This window comes from Salmo salar, chromosome 29 (assembly GCF_965601325.2).
Source record: "Salmo salar chromosome 29, fSalSal1, whole genome shotgun sequence".
NCBI lineage: Eukaryota > Metazoa > Chordata > Actinopteri > Salmoniformes > Salmonidae > Salmo > Salmo salar.
Window position 1 is genome coordinate 27,740,657 of NC_138319.1, and position 17,476 is coordinate 27,758,132.

Here is a 17,476-nt window from a genome sequence, read left to right on the forward strand (position 1 = left end):
AACATGAACCCACAATGCAAATAGTATTTATTTTATTTAGGTGGTTAAAAAGTCTTACAATATAGAGCTCCAGAAAATATAAAATTCTTCAAAGAAAACAAAACATGCTTTTACAACAGTGGAGGGGGGGACTACTCTCCCAGCATGCAGTCAGCAAGGTTTCTCCTGGGCTTCTGAGGGGCCCACAGAGGAAACTCCCAAACCAACACACAACCTTCCCACAATCTTGAATAGATGGTCATGAGTGAAGCGCACAGAAAGGTTACTTGATAAATCTAGTTGACTTGGTTACAACCTCCTACTAAAGGGCCACTAAAGGTTAGTCTCGGTACCAGACAGTACTCAGGCTAACTATAAAGTGCCAATCTAAACAGAAGCATCCACAACAAACTCATCCATGCACTCCACCAAGGCAGAGAGGTCTCCATCTTAGCCAGTCAATTGAACTGCTCTAGTCCTGAAATGGAGATACAATAATTGTGGCACCAATCTACTGTAAATACACAGACTGGGTACTCAACCAACCCCCCCCCCCCCCCCCCCGGATGTCTTGTTCCATCTTTGTACTTTGACAAAAACATCCTCATCTTAAGACACCAGTTATATCCTTTGATCTCATACATCTTTGCCCATCTCACACCCTGATCTCTGAGGGTTTCCTGAACTCTCTCACACAGCATCTGTGGCAAGCCCAGGAGAAGCCCTGAGCCAGTTGGCATTTAGGGGGGGGGGAAAGAGCTGAAGAGAGAATTAAAGATGGGTTGAGAAACAACCATTCAGAAACAAATAGGAGAATCCACTCCCCCAAATCTTCCCACACCTTGAAACTGTTCATCAATCCTCATGCCCATTCTATGAGGGCACTCATTTCTCCTTTTCCCCTCTGGAGTGGCGTCAGAGCTTTGACGTCACGAAGTATTGCATCCCCTATGCAAGGCTCACACTTCGCATATTGCCAGAAGAAACAGGAAGTCTCAACCACCAGTAAAAACTTCCCATAAGTCCCTGGGCTTGGGTGGTGATGGGCTGGAGTTCAGTGTTATGAAGGAGTCACCATGACAACTCAAAGCATCAATAATGTTGCCAGTTGGGGACTTCCTTTGTCAACGATAATCTCTTACCGTACATTTTTTTCCTATTCAGTTCTATTGTTTTTTTTTTGTCCAAACACCAAAGATATGTCCCCTTACCTTTATAACCGCTTTTAAAAACTCAAACACAAAAAGTATGATTTGCAAACACAGAACCACCCCCACCCCACCCCCCCAACATTTCTAAACTGTCTTAAGTCAGCAGCTTTTCTGAGCACTTTTGGATTCTGAACCCTTAGTTTAGTTTTTAAAAATCTTTTATTGGGACTCTTTTTTTGCAAAATAAAAATGCCATGTTTTGTTTTTTTAAACTTAGATTTTTTTGTTTCGCTCTTTTTAACATCCTTTGAAGAAAGTGGATGAATGTGTCGACCCATAGGCATCTGTCACAGTTCTGTTTCTGGGGAGGCGGGGCACGACCATGCTCTTTCCCTGAGGCTGCAGCCCCTACTCGGTCTTCTGCAGCTCTTCCCCAGGGGGCGCACACGGGCTGCGCAGGCTCTTCTGAAGCACGTGGGCGTCTGCAGGCTCTATCCTCTTGTAGTAGTTCTTTTTCGTCTCGATGATCTCAAAGCCAAACTTCTGGTAGAAGTCGATGGCCGACTCGTTGCTGATCTGCACGTGACTGTCAGATGAGAGAAGAAATCCAAATCAAATAACATTTTATTTGTCACATGCTTCATAAACAGGTGTAGACCAACAGTGTAATGCTTACTTACGGGCCCTTCCCAATAACGCAGAGAAGTGAAATAATAGAACAATTATACCACAAGGAATAAATACACAATGAGTAACGATAACTTGGATATATACACAGGGTACCAGTACCGAGTCGATGTGCAGGGGTACGAAGTAATTGAGGTAGATATGTACATATAGGTAGGGGTAAAGTGACTAGGCAACAGGATAGATAATAAACTGTAGCAGCAGCGTATGTTATGAGTTACATTTACATTACATTTACGTCATTTAGCAGACGCTCTTATCCAGAGCGACTTACAAATTGGTGCATTCACCTTATGATATCCAGTGGAACAACCACTTTACAATAGTAAGAGTTAGTGTAAAAAGGGTCAACGCAGATAGAAGCGTGTGAATTAGGAGTTAAGCGATGACAAACATTTAACTGACCACTGAGTATGCATCTCAATAGCAGGGCTTTTCCTCCATCTGCACTGATGTGAAAACAGAGAAATGGTGCAAGCAATATGGTGTATACTATGCCCATACTAGGCAATTGCTTTCACCTGTCCAGTTCTTTCACATCAACACAGTGAGCGGACATGAGAAGAGTCCATTTAGAAATACTGAGATGCACCGTAAAGAGCTTACAGACTAAGCACCAAAGGTAACACAGACTTCCATGGGAGTAGGGTGGCAAATCACATGCAGTTTTGCTAGCGCCGTGGTTCGTGGTCCTCACTCCCGTGAGCGGTGCTGCTGGCTTGGCGCTCGAGACGCCAAAAGATGACATTAGCTTAAGTCTTAAGCAGCCGCTGCTCATAGTTGACCAATGAGCGGAGTTGTCAACCAATCAAACAAAACGTTTTAATGACAATATTCAAGCTGACAACCGGAAGCGCTGGTCTCTACATACGGTAGGCGGATTCTCTTGTGGTTCGATTGCCGTTTACCGTGGCCCATCTGTAAGCGCCTTAAGACGCAGAACACAGATCCTTCAGTATAGACTTACAGGTAAATGTTGTCAAAGGTGCCATCCTTCTCGCAGATGTTTAACACATGGTTCAGCATCTTTGTTCCTGGTCACAATACAAGACAGAAGATCAGGAGTTTGACAACATGCAACACAAGTGACTAGCTCTGACTTGGCAGATGGTAAATACATTTTCCCTCAATATAGTAACTATGACTGATGTGGTTGTCCCACCTAGGTAGCTTAAGATTATGTAAAAAATGTTTTAAATGATATATATTTTTGAAAACATGTAAAAAAAACTGCAAACAGTATGAGAGGATAAAAGTGAATATGGTGTGAAGCTGGCTATTGTCGATGTACGAAAACAAAAGATCTGCACCGTACCTATGCCTAACCTGCGGTAGGGCGCTAGGCAGCCCAGTGTCATGATATACAGTCTCTTCTGGTTCTGAGAGTGGTCCACTCTGCAGCACACTGCCCCCACCGCAATGTCATTGAAGTATGCTACAAACACAGGGGTCAGAGGTATCACACATCAGTGCCATGCAGCGTTTTCTCATAACACACCATAAGTAAACAACCAAAACAAGTGCATCAATAGACTACAAGGGACTACGTCATTGGGCAAGCCCGTCTCGTCTTACCTAGCTTGGCGAGCTCTCCCACTTCAAGCACGTCCTTGTAGAACTTGTCATTGTAGCTGACGGGAAAGATGACCTGGTTGAGGCGTTTCAACTGTTTAATGTTGTGGGGCGTAACGTCCCCCAGCTCGATCCGGCTACTGGAACAAGAGCAGAACGGTCAACCAGCTGGGCACAGGGGGGGGGGGGGGTCTAACCAAGCAAAACGACACACACAGATACACTAAATGATCAAAAGTATGTGGACACCTGCTTTTCAAATAACTCATTCCAAACTTATGGGCATTAACATAGAGTTGGTCCCCCCTTTGCTGCTATAACAGCCTCCACTCTTCTGGGAAGGCTTTTCATTAAATGTTGGAACATTGCTGCAGGGTCTTGCTTCCATTCAGCCACAAGAGCATTAGTGAGGTCGGGCACTATTTTTGAGCAATTAGATCTCGACAAACAGTTTCTGTAGGGACCTCTATTTGTGCACGGGAGCATTATCATGCTGTCAAACTGTTGCCACTGTTGGAAGCACAGAATCATCTAGAATGTCATTCTATGCTGTAGCGTTAACATTTCCCTTCACTGGAGCTAAGGGGCCTAGCCCGAACCATGAAAAATAACCCCATACCATTATTCCCCCTCCACCAAACTTTACAGTTGGCACTATGCATTAACCTCTTACATCTAGACGTTCCGCTAGCGGAACACCTGCTCCAATATCCAATGATAGGCGTGGCGCCAATTACAAATTCCTCAAAAATACAAAAACTTCAATTTTTCAAACATATGACTATTTCACAGCATTTTAAAGACAAGACTCTCCTTTATCTAACCACACTGCCCGATTTCAAAAAGGCTTTACAGCGAAAGCAAAACATTAGATTATGTCAGCAGAGTACCCAGCCAGAAATAATCAGACACCCATTTTTCAAGCTAGCATATAATGTCACAAAAACCCAGAAGACAGCTAAATGCAGCACTAACCTTTGATGATCTTCATCAGATTGTTAAGTTCATGTTTTAAGTATCCCTATATTTCTGTTATTACGGGGCTATCACTCAGTCAAGAGTGCGGCTGCGCAGGAAGTTAGTTCGTGGATGGACCTAGCCGTGAGTTTAATGGCTACCTTGTAGTGTGTTCATACAGTATAGTAAACTTTGTTAAACTGGAACCTTGTCGTTGTGTCATTTCGAGTTAACACAGATGACACACCTAGGACATTATGTTATACAATACATGCATGTTTTGTTCAATCAAGTTCATATTTATATCAAAAAACAGCTTTTTACATTAGCATGTGACGTTCAGAACTAGCATACCCCCCGCAAACTTCCGGGGAATTTACTAACAATTTACTAAATTACTCACGATAAACGTTCACAAAAAGCATAACAATTATTTTAAGAATTATAGATACAGAACTCCTCTATGCACTCGATATGTCCGATTTTAAAATTGCTTTTTGGTGAAAGCACATTTTGCAATATTCTAAGTACATAGCCCAGCCATCACGGGCTAGCTATTTAGACACCCGGTAAGTAAGCCTTCACCAAAATCAGATTTACTATAACAAAAATGCTATTACCTTTGTTGTCGTCGTCAGAATGCACTCCCAGGACTGCTACTTCAATAACAAATGTTGGTTTGGTCCCAAATAATCCATCGTTATATCCGAATAGCGGCGTTTTGTTCGTGCGTTCCAGAAACTATCCGAAATGGTAAATCAGGGTCGTGCGCATGGCGCAATTCGTGACAAAAAAAATCTAAATATTCCATTACCGTACTTCGAAGCATGTCAACCGCTGTTTAAAATCAATTTTTATGCAATTTATCTCGTAAAAAAGCGATAATATTCCGACCGGGAATCTCCTTTTCGGCAAACAGAGGAAAAATCACAAAGACGGGGGCGGCCAGGGCACACGCCTAAGCCCACAGTCCTTTAATCGGCCACTTGAGAAAGGTGATAATGTGTTTCAGCCTGGGGCTGGGATGACGACATTCAGGTTTTTCCCGGGCTCTGAGCGCCCATGGAAGACGTAGGAAGTGTCACGTTAGAGCAGAGATCCTTTGTAAAAGATAGAGATGGCAAAGAAGTTCAAGAAATGGTCAGACAGGCCACTTCCTGTAAAGGAATCTCTCAGGTTTTGACCTGCAATTTGAGTTCTGTTATACTCACAGACACCATTCAAACAGTTTTAGAAACTTTGGAGTGTTTTCTATCCAAAGCCAATAATTATATGCATATTCTAGTTACTGGGCAGGAGTAGTAACCAGATTAAATCGTGTATGTTTTTTTATCCAGCCGTGAAAATACTGCCTCCTAGCCATAACAGGTTAAGGCAGGTAGCATTTTCCTGGCATCTGCCAAACCCAGATTCGTCCATTGACTGGTAGATGGTGAAGAGTGTTTCATCACTCCAGACAATGTGTTTCCACTGCTCCAGAGTCCAATAGCGGCGAGTTTTACACCACTCCAGCCAACGCTTGGCATTGCACATGGTGATCTTAGGCTTGTGTGCGGCTGCTCGACCATGGAAACCCATTTCAACTCCTGACGAACAGTTCTTGTGTTGACGTGCTTCCAGAGGTTGTTTGGAACTCGGTAGTGAGACGATTATAACACGTTCCAGCATTCGGCGGTCCCATTCAGTGAACTTGTGTGGCCTAACATTTCGCAGGTGAGCCGTTGTTGCTCCTAGACATTTCCACTTCCCAATAACATCACTTACAGTTGAGCGGGGCAGCTCTAGCAAGGCAGAAATTTGACAAACTGACTTGTTGGGAAGGTAGCATCCTATGACGGTGCCACGTTGAAAGTCACTGAGCTCTTCAGTAAGGCCATTCTACTGCCAATGTTTGTCTATGGAGAATGCATGGCTCTCAATGTTATACACCTGTCAGCAGTGGGTGTGGCTGAAATAGCCAAATTCACTAATTTGAAGGGGTATCCATAATACTTTTAATGTGGCACTTATATCCACAGCGACTGATCCACATGTGGTCATGGTATGTGTACACAAGGCACAACTCACATTAAGTATTTTGGTAAACGCAGATGTCTATCAGTGCCTGAGGACATGATCTGGTCTGCCTTGAGCTCTTCTAGGGAGCTGGCTGGGCAGCCAGTTCTCCTGCCACTGTGTGCCACCTGGACCAGCCCAGATGCATTGACAGCTGCCACCTGTCATCCCAACATGTTAACAGTGGCATCATGCACACAGCACTACACCAGACACAAAATCTGCCCCCCAAGACAAAACCCCACATTAATTCAATTGGGATGACTGACATGTTACATGCAATCTTTATGCATGTAAACAGCCTTTCCTGTGTGCCTTGATCATGAAAGATTAGGCATGATGTTTAGGTAAATGTCAATCTCTGGGACTGAGAGTTTGTTTTCATGTCTCTTGAGTTTGACCATTTGCCTCCAATTGATTTACTCCTGGTAGCGCACAGAGGTATTTATAGGGCGACTCATGTTAAAACCTCTATGCTGACAACAGCTGCTGGTCACGTGTTCAACAGCAAGCAGTCAGACAGGCCGGATAGAGTGACAGCAGAGACCTGGCGACGTTGCCAATATTCAAATCTAAGACATCTGCTCTGAGACCCCACCATTAGTCTGTACCCCCAGGGGTACGACAAATAAAAATGTGATAATTTTATTTATTAAATTCTTTTTTTCTTCACATTTTCAAACAGTACATTTATATTTTTCAACAGGGCAATACATTTGGGTGAGGTTTTTTTCTCACCCGAGTAGCCTCGTTTCACTGCCAAAAATAAACTTAAACCATCTAGTGTTCAGCAAAATAAGTCAAATACAGGTAGCCTAGTCAAATAATTAACATCCAATCACATTAACTGTTACTCTCTCGTGGGAAACCTTCACTCTTGCGTAGACATTTAGAAACAAAACATGACAATGTGAAAAATAAGCCACAGGAGTTTTTTGGGCGAGAATAAAGACGACTTTCAAGTAGTAAGACTGTATAAAAGCAACAGATACCATTAATAAGATGGGGCTAGAAGCATCTTATATGGTGAGCTACCGAGTGGCTAGGATAGGCAAGCCCCATACTATTGTGGAGGACTTAATTCTTCCTGCTGCCGCGGATATGGCTGGGACAATGCTGGGGGAAAAGGCCAAATAATCTAAACAGACAATGACTTCATCAAACACTTTCACGACGCATCAGTGACATGGCAGGAGATGTTTTGAAACAATAACTTCCTCGCATACAAGCCTGTGAATTCTATGCGTTATAGCTGGATGAGTCAACAGATGTGGTGGGTCTGGCACAGCTCCTGGTATATGTCCGTTACGTTTATGGGGGGGGGGGGGGGGGGGGGGGGTCAATTAAGGAAGACATCCTCTTCTGCAAACCAGGACAACATGAGAGGATATTTTTAAATTACTGGACAGCTTTGTGACATCGAATGGACTTTGTTGGTATCTGTACTGATTGCGCAAAAGCCATGACAGGGAGACATAGTGGAGTGGTAACGCGTGTGCAAGCAGTTGCTCCCGACGCCACTTGGGTACACTGCAGCATCCACAGAGAGGCTCTTGCTTCCAAGGGAATGCCTGACAGCTTGAAAGACGTTTTGGACACTACAGTGAAAATGGTTAACTTTGTTAAAGCAAGGCCCCTGAACTCGCGTGTATTTTCTGCATTATGCAATGATATGGCCAGCGACCATGTAACGCTTTTACAACATACAGAAGTGCGCTGGTTAACAAGAGGCAAAGTATTGACGGTTTTTTAATTGAGAGACTAGCTTAAAGTTCTCTTTACTGACCATAATTTTCACTTGTCTGACCACTTGCATGATGACAAGTTTCTCACATGACTGGCCTATCTGGGTGATGTTTTTTCTTGCCTGAATTATCTGAATCTAGGATTACAGGGACTCTCCGCAACTATAATCAATGTGAGGGACAAAATTGAGGCTATGGTTAAGAAGTATTCTGTCTGCATTAACAAGGACAACACACAGGTCTTTCCATCATTGTGTGATTTTTTGTGTGTGCAAATGAACAAGCTTACGGACGTCAAATGTGATATAGGGAAGCACCTGAGTGAGCTGGGTGCACAATTACTTTCCCGAAACAGTTGACAACTGGATTCGTTATCCCTTCATGCAAGTCCACTTACCGATATCTGAACAAGAGAGCCTCATTGAAATTGCAACAAGCAGTTCTGTGAAAATTGAATTTAATCAGAAGCTACTGCCAGATTTCTGGATAGGGCTGCGCTCCGAGTTTCTTGCCTTGGCAAATTGCGCTGTTAAGACACTGATGCCCTTTGCAACCACGTACCTATGCGAGAGTGGATTCTCGACCCTCACTAGCATGAAAATTAAATACAGGCACAGACGGTGTGTGGAAAATTACTTAAAACTGAGACTCTCTCCAATACAACCCAACAGAGTTATGCGCATCCTTTCAAGCACACCCTTCTCATTAACCGGTGGTGAGTTTTTTTTAATGAACAAATAAGGTTTTACATGTAAGCTAGCTAAATAACGAGCAAAATTACTGATTACTATATTATTATTTGTGCCCTGGTCCTATAAGAGCTCTTTGTCACTTCACAAGCTGGGTTGTGACAAAAACTCACTCATTCTTATTAGTGATGCACCGACGTGACATTTTTGGCCGATGCCGATATCCGACATTTTCCTTGCCAAAAAAAAAGTGGCCTTTTAAGCATTCTATTACAGTTAAATAGTTGACACAGAGGTCTAAGGCACTGCATCTCAGTGCACGAGGTGTCACTACAGTCCCTGGTTCAAATCCAGGCTGTATCACAACAGGCCATGATTGGAAGTCCCATAGGCCGGCGCACAATTAGCCCAGCGTCGTTCGGGCCGTCATTGTAAATAAGAATTTGTTCTTAACTGACTTGCCTAGTTAAATAAAGGTTACACACACTGACCAAAAAGTTATTTTGTTGGCATTTACTTATGTCCCCATTACCAGTAAAACATAATCAAAACCTATTTCTTTCATTTACTTGCTGTGCTGTTTCATTGTTCATGTGTTCAGTCGTTTCATTCTCAATCAGGATTTCTACGGAATGGCGTTTGGGTCTTTCCATGTCAAAAAAGATACCTCAAATAAGCTTGTTGACCAATCAGGACCTGAATAATACGGTACGTCACAATAATTTAACGCGTTCATTAATTTTACTAAGTTATTACACCATCACTCATTTCATATGTCACAACGATTCATCAATACGTATGCTATGATGCTGGTAAAGTTGTCTCGCGCATCCTACAGTGCTGGTCATAAAAAAAAGCTAGCTAGCTCATGAATGCAAACAATGTTCTTCCCCAAAAACATAGGAAAACAACAATCCAGGTGTCATCTAAAATAACCATAATTTATAAGACAGTTCTTATTTGATTAATGATGGTCAGACCCATCTATGTGAAGCTAGCCACAATAAGGATTAGCCACAATAGTGGACTTTGCAGTTAGCCTTCAAAATTAAAGTATGACAATTATTTGCATCACTGTCAATGTCTTCCTTTTATTTTGAAGGCAAACCGAAAATTCCACTATTGTGCCTAATCCTTATTGTGGCTAGCTTCACAACACATAACCAGGTCCGGTCTGGCCTCACTAGCCAGATGAAGCTAGATGGCTGCTTATAACATTAGCCTTGGGCAACAGGGTTAAGTAGCTGGCTAGCTATTTACTTTCATGAATTGAAGTTCAATTTCCATAGGCGAACAACAACTTACAAGGATTCCTAAATCTTTGCTAAGAATAATGAAAACGACTGCAGTTTCTACTGCTCATTGTTTTCAGGCTGGTTGGATTGGTGCTATCTAGGTACCAAGCTAAAGCTAGCTACTCCAGTAACTAGCTTTAATAAAGCATAATTTGTTGCAGTCGAACAAATTATGCTTCAATACCAACGCGGTATTGGAAACACATCGTTCGTGGCCGGTGTTTGCTTGTTTGCAGACTTTTGTGTACAGCTTTGACAGTGCTACTGTATCTTTTTGACGCGCAAAGACCCAAACGGTGTTCCATAGTATGCATGTTGTGAAGCTAATAGCAGTGACGCTATTACTGTGCAACTCTGTTAGGGCAACATCTGGAAAAACACCGCCCTTGTTAGTGTGTACCGGTGCTCGACCAGTCGGCGAAAGCCAACATCTCCCACGACAGAGAACGGTTGACTGTCAAGGGCAATGAATTCCATTATCTTGGCTTTAATGGATTTCGCCTTTGAGTTATATTATTCGTAGCAGTCTCTTTACTGCCACAGAATGAAGCTGGCACTAAGACCGCTCTCAACCAACTCTATAAGGCCATAAGCAAAGAAGGAAATGCTCACCCATAAGTGGCGCTCCTAGTGTCCGGGGACTTTAATGCAGGCAAGCAAATCAGTTTAACCACATTTTACCAGCGTGTCACGTGCAATCACAGGAAAAAAAATACTAGACCACCTTCATGCCACACACAGATGCATACAAAGCTCTCCCCCGCCCTCCATTTGGCAAATCTCACCATAATTATATCCTCCTGATTCCTGCTTACAAGCTAAAACCAAAGCAGGAAGTACCAGTGACTCGTTCAATACGGAAGTGGTCAGATGACGCGGATGCTACGGTCAAATGACACGGATGCTACACTAAAGGACTGTTTTGCTAGCACAGATGGGAATATGTTCCGGGAATCATCCAATGGCATGAGGAGTACACCACCCCAGTCACCGGCTTCATCAATAAGTGCATCAACGACGTCATCCCCACAATGAACATACGTACATATCCCAACCAGAAGTCATGGATTACAGGCAACATCCGTATTGAGCTAAAGGCTGGAGCTGCCGCTTTCAAGGAGCGGGAGACTAATCCGGACGCTTACAAGAAATCACGCTATGCCCTCAGACAAACCATCAAACAAGCAAAGCGTCAATACAGAATTAAGATTGAATCCTACTACACCGGAACACTATTACGGAGACCAGACGAGCTAAATGCCTTTTATGCTCGCGTCGAGGCAAGCAACACTGAGGCATGCACAAGAGCACCAGCTGTTCTGGCTGACGCTCTCGGTAGCCGATGTGAGCAAGACCTTTAAACAGGCCAACATTCACAAAGCCGCTGGGCCAGACGGATTACCAGGGCGTGTACTCAAAGCATGTGCGGACCAACTGTCAAGTGTCTTCACTGACATTTTCAACCTCTCCCTGACCGAGTCTGTAATACCTATGTTTTAAGCAGACCGTCATAGTCCCTGTGCCCAAGGAAGCGAAGGTAACCTGCCTCAATGATTACCGCCCCATAACACTCACGCCAGTAGCCATGAAGTGCTTTGAAAGGCTGGTCATGGCTCACAACAGCATCCTCCCGGACACCCTAGACCCACTCCGATTCGCATACCGCCCCAACAGATCCACAGATGACGCAATCTCAATCGCACTCCACACTGCCCTTTCCCACCTGGACAAAAGAAACACCTATGTGAGAATGCTGTTCATTGACTACAGCTTAGTGTTCAACACCATAGTGCCCACGAAGCTCATCACTAAGCTAAGAACTCTGGGACTAAACACCTCCCTCTGCAACTGGATCCTGGACTTCCTGACGGACCGCTCCCAGGTGGTACGAGTCGGCAACAACACGTCTGCCACGCTGATCCTTAACCTCTATGGGCTAGGTGGGACGCTAGCGTGCCACCCGTGGTGCACTCCATCAACAGCAGGTGCATTTCAAGAGCGGCAAATTTGAATCCAAATAAATGTCAAAATTCAAATTTTTCAAACATACAACTATTTTACACCCTTTGAAAGATAAACATCTCCTTAATCTAACCACGTTTTACGATTTCAAAAAGGTTTTACGGCGAAAGCATAAATTTAGAGTATGTTAGGACAGTACATTTACAAGAGTTGTGTGTAATGTTTTGTCAATTCAAAGACAGGGTCACCAAAACCATAAAACCAGCTAAAATGATGCACTAACCTTTTACAATCTCCATCAGATGACACTCCTAGGACATTATGTTAGACAATGCATGCATTTTTAGTTCTATCAAGTTCATATTTATATCCAAAAACAGCGTTTTACTATGGCATTGATGTTGAGGAAATCGTTTCCCTCCAATAACCGGCAGTCAAGTCAGCGTCACAAATTAAATAATTAAAATTAGAAAACATTGGTAAAATATTATATTGTCATTTAAAGAATTATAGATTTACATCTCTTGAACGCAATCAACTTGCCAGATTTAAAAATAACCTTACTGGGAAATCACACTTTGCAATAATCTGAGCACTGCGCCCAGAAAAATACGCGTTGCGATACAGACTAGACGTCATGTTGGGGAGATCTAAAATCGAAAATACTATGTAAATAATCCATTACCTTTGATTCTCTTCATCAGATGTCACTTCCAGGTATCACAGGTCCATAACGAATGTAGTTTTGTTCAAAAAAGCTCATCATTTATGTCCAAAAATCTCCGTCTTGTTAGCACATGATCTAAGCCAGCCGGACTTCTCGTCATGAACGAGGGGAAAAAATATATTTACGTTCGTTCAAACATGTCAAACGTTGTATAGCATAAATCATTAGGGCCTTTTTTAACCAGAACATGAATAATATTCAAGGTGGACGAATGCATAGTCTTTTATAACGTATTGGAACGAGGGTACCCAACATGAACTCGCGCGCCAGGTGTCTAATGGGCCATCATCGTTCCATGGCTCTTGTTCGGTCAGATCTCCCTCCAGAAGACTCAAAACACTTTGTAAAGGCTGGTGACATCTAGTGGAAGCAATAGGAAGTGCCAAAATATTCCTCAGCCCCTGTGTTTTTCAATGGGATAGGTTTAAAGGTAATACAACACATCAGGTATCCACTTCCTGTCAGAAAATGTCTCAGGGTTTTGCCTGCCAAATGAGTTCTGTTATACTCACAGACACCATTCAAACAGTTTTAGAAAATTTAGGGTGTTTTCTATCCATATGTAGTAAGTATATGCATATTCTAGTTACTGGGTAGGAGTGGTAACCAGATTAAATCGGGTATGTTTTTTTATCCAGCCGTGTCAATACTGCCCCCTAGCCCTAACAGGTTAACACTGGGGCCCCTCAGGGGGGTGTACTTAGTCCCCTCCTGTACTCCCTGTTCACCCACGACTGCGTGGCCAAACTGGACTCAAACACCATCATTAAGTTTGCTGACGACACAACAGTGGTAGGCCTAATCACTGACAACAATGAGACAGCCTATAGAGAGGTCAGAGAACTGGTAGTATGGTGCCAGGGCAACAACCTCTCCCTCAATGTGACCAAGACAAAGGAGCTGATTGTTGACTACAGGAAAAGGAGGGCTGAACAGGCCCCCATTAACATTGACGGGGCTGTAGTGGAGCGGGTCGAGAGTTTCAAGTTCCTTGACACCGACTATAATAGTCGGAGGAACGCCCATAAAATTGTCAGACTCCAGTCACCTAAGTTATAGACTTTTCTCTGCTACCGCACAGCAAGTGGTACCGGAACGACAAGTCTAGGACCAAAAGGCTCCTAAACAGCTTCCACCCCCAAGCCATAAGACTGCTGAACAATTAATAAAATCGCCACCGGACTATTTACATTGACTAGTCAAATCAAACTTTATTTGTCACATGCGCCATATACAACAAGTGTAGACCTTACCATGAAATGTGTACTTACAAGCCCTTAACCAACAGTTCAGTTCAAGAAGAGTTAAGAAAATATTTACCAAATAGACTAAAGTAAAAAATAAATAGAAAAAGATTAAAAAGTAACACAATAACAATGCTATATACAGGGGGTACCGAGACAGTGTGCGGGGGTACAAGTTAGTTGAGGTAATTTGTACATGTAGGTAAGGGTGTTGTGACTATGCATAGATGATAAACCGCCGAGTAGCACGGCATTTGTACACTGTTGCTACTTGGCGGTTTATCATCTATGCATAGTCACAACACCCCTACCTACATGTACAAATTACCTCAACTAACCTGTACCCCCGCACACTGTCTCGGCACCCCCTGTATAGAGCATTGTTATTGTGTTACTTTTTAATTCATATATATATATATATATATATATATATATATATATATATTTACTTTAGTCTATTTGGTAAATATTTTCTTAACTCTTCTTGAACTGAACTGTTGGTTAAGGGCTTGTAAGTACACATTTCACGGTAAGGTCTACACTTGTTGTATATGGCGCATGTGACAAATAAAGTTTGATTTGACTAGTCAGCATCGAATGAAAGATGAACGAAGCAAAGTACAGAGACCCTCAAGAAAACCTGCTCCAGAGAGCTCAGGACCTCAGACTGGGGCTATGGTTTACTTTCCAACAGGACAAAGACCCTTAACACACAGCCAAGACTACGCAGGAGTGGCTTCGGGACAAGTCTCTGAATGTCCTCGAGTGGCCTAGCCACTGCCCAGACTTGAACCTGATCTAATACCTCTGGAGAGACCTGAAAATAGCTGTGCAGCGACACACCCCATTCAACCTGACAGAGCTTGAGATGATCTGCTGAGAAGAATGGGAGAAACTGCCCAAATACAGGTGTGCCAAGCTTGTAGCGTCATACCCAAGACTCAAGGCTGTAATTGCTGTTTCAACAAAGTAATGAGTAAAGGGTCTGAATACTTATGTAAATTTAATATTGTAATGTTTAATAAATCAGCTGTTGATGAGGCAAAAAACAACATAATCAATTTTAGAATAAGGCTGTAATGTAACAAAATGTGGAAAAACTCAAGGCATCGGAATACTTTCTGAATGCACTGTATAATACGAATATGTACATTATAATAAAAAAAATGCTCAGAGCATGTGGTTTATGCTCACGCCCCAAACAGTAGTTGAATCAATGGGTTACTTGAGTCATTTTAAGATTGCCTAATAAACTAGTTAACGTCAGCGAAATACACTCCTTCACAGAAACCAGTAATACTAGCCAATGGCTAAATATGATTGTCAAAATGTACTGACCAACGTCAGCATGCTACTAGGTAGTACTGTTACAGCTTTAATCTAATTTGTTCCAAGTTAAATTAGCTAGCAAGTGTTAGCTACTTTACTTAGCTAGCGGCTAGGTAGGTAACGTTAGCTAACGTAGCTTTTTGAACAAGCTTGGAGTTGTGTAGCGTAAAGTAGCCTAGTAATTAACTATAGTTACGTCAAAGTAGAGCAGACTTCAAACGTTTCAAAATCCAGCTAACGTTAGTTAGCTAACTAGCTCCACGAACTAACAGGCATGTTACAAACTGGGGCGGCAGGTTGCAAGTTCAAATCCCCGAGCTGACAAGGTACAAATCTGCCGTTCCTGTTCCTAGGCCGTCATTGAAAATAAGGATTTGTTCTTAACTGACTTGCCTAGTTAAATAAAAGGTAAAATGAAAAACTTATCCGACTTTTTGTTCAAAGTTTAATTTGATGGAAAATGCACGCGCTACTTGCCACACTTAGCAGGTTAAATATGTTATTTGCTAACTAGTTAACCAATGAGATAGTGTGTCTAATAACTGGTAGAGACAAATCACTGCTGTTATTTTACCTAACCGTGCAAACGGTTTAGCTAGCCAACGTTAGCATTGCAACCACCTCTCCCGCCCCCCGTTGAAAAAAAAAAAAAAGACAAGAAAAAAAAAAACTTTACCCGTGCTAGGAACACAGACATCTCTTTTAATGGCTTTACTCACCCTTTCATTGTAAACTACTGTTATTCTTTAGTTTCGATGTGGTTGAGGTTCTGGGTAGTTTACAGTTCGGGTAGAGGAATTTTGACAGAGTTGGTGTTTCCTCCTGTCGTACCCTCCACATGTATGTTGCTAGCTGTTAGCTGAGCTACCGCACTCCTCCACAGTCAACTCTGACCCCGCATGCGCAGAAAGTCACTTCTTCTTCGGTGGGGTTTATTGGCGGTTGGCATCCAACGTTATGGCGCATTACCGCCACCTACTGTACTGGAGTGTGGGCCAGAGACAGGGAGAAACTAAATCCTACCCGCGAGCCCAGTTGCTCTTAAAAAAGATAACATATTGGAGACTATGTCTAATGACATTCTACTAAACAGACTCTTTAAACTAATTTCCTGTATCCCCTTCTCCCTCGTAATAGATCTCAGCCTCTCTCTTTCCCTCTGATACTGCCCACACTGTAGCGATACAAGCTCTACGGCTCTATTTCCTGCCAATAATCACACTTTCCTGTTGGATGTTTTCCTATCATATTTAAGGTCGTATTCAAATGGCTGTGTCCCACCCTTAATTTTGTAAAAAATAGCCTCCTCTCTTCTGTCCCTTTCTGCCGTCCTCCCCTCCTCGACTTTCCTCTGTACTTTAAATAAATGCCTGCCCTTAGTATCTCTATTCCACTGCTCCTGCCATCTTGGCACCATCACTGTCCATATCAGACTTTTTGCCTCTGCCTAGCTCATTGAAGCTACAACATCAACATCCTAAGTGCCAGCCCAAGTCAATTTTATCTGTATACCCATCCGTCTAATCGCAGAATGTCACTCACTGTACGTTTATATTTTTTAATCCTGATATTTTTATTATATGGGTTGAGCAAATTACCTAAATATTTCTGTTGAATAAAAAAAACAAGTTATGTTTTAGAAATATTGAAACATTTCGTGATTTTTGTTCTTGAAGTATGTATTGTCCATTGGCTTTGATATTTTTGTTAGATTTTTACATGTCTTAATAATAATTTGCTATTATTCAATTTCTAATCATTTGTGGCGCAACTCGATATTAATTTGAATTCATAGCACTGACGTAAAATATTGTGCAATGCAAATCTCCAGTGTCCAACAGTGTAATCCATATTTAACACGTAACCGCAACATCCTATTGTTCTACCGCCATTTTGGTTCAAACGCAAAGATATTTTTTCGAAAAAGACCACATAATTCTACCGTTTGCTTTTCTGCCCTCAGCCTATTGTGGAGCCTTCAATATATTTTTCGTTCCGAGCCTCAACCGTGGAACATGTCTAATTAATCAGCTGTTCTGTTCTTGTGTTGTTGTTTTTAAATGTTAATTTCAAACTATAGACGA

At 42.4% G+C, this 17,476-nt stretch overlaps 1 protein-coding gene across 2 annotated transcripts; it reads right to left on the reverse strand.

The window, feature by feature from the left end:
• Positions 1–15: 15 nt before the first annotated feature.
• Positions 16–16,510, reverse strand: LOC106590472 (N-alpha-acetyltransferase 50). 2 transcript variants are annotated; one of them, XM_014181536.3, is made up of 5 exons: positions 16,112–16,510; positions 3,393–3,526; positions 3,133–3,252; positions 2,785–2,851; positions 16–1,716 (listed from the first exon to the last, which is right to left on the reverse strand). In XM_014181536.3, exons 1-5 carry the CDS (start codon positions 16,117–16,119, stop codon positions 1,539–1,541), a joined length of 507 nt encoding a protein of 168 aa, XP_014037011.1. In that variant the 5' UTR covers positions 16,120–16,510; the 3' UTR covers positions 16–1,538. The 2 variants fall into 2 exon arrangements, with proteins under 2 accessions (XP_014037011.1, XP_014037010.1); XM_014181535.3 differs by having other exon boundaries at positions 3,393–3,529; positions 16,112–16,496.
• Positions 16,511–17,476: the final 966 nt, after the last annotated feature.

What these genes read in the sequence shown, in the direction of transcription:
- LOC106590472 (XM_014181535.3), bottom strand. An exon ending in GGGAGAGCTCGCCAAGCTAG is followed by an intron (nt 3,253 to 3,392) that starts GTAAGACGAGAC and finishes CTGTGTTTGTAG; the next exon opens with CATACTTCAATGACATTGCG. An exon ending in ACCTTTGACAACATTTACCT is followed by an intron (nt 1,717 to 2,784) that starts GTAAGTCTATAC and finishes CTCATCTGACAG; the next exon opens with TCACGTGCAGATCAGCAACG.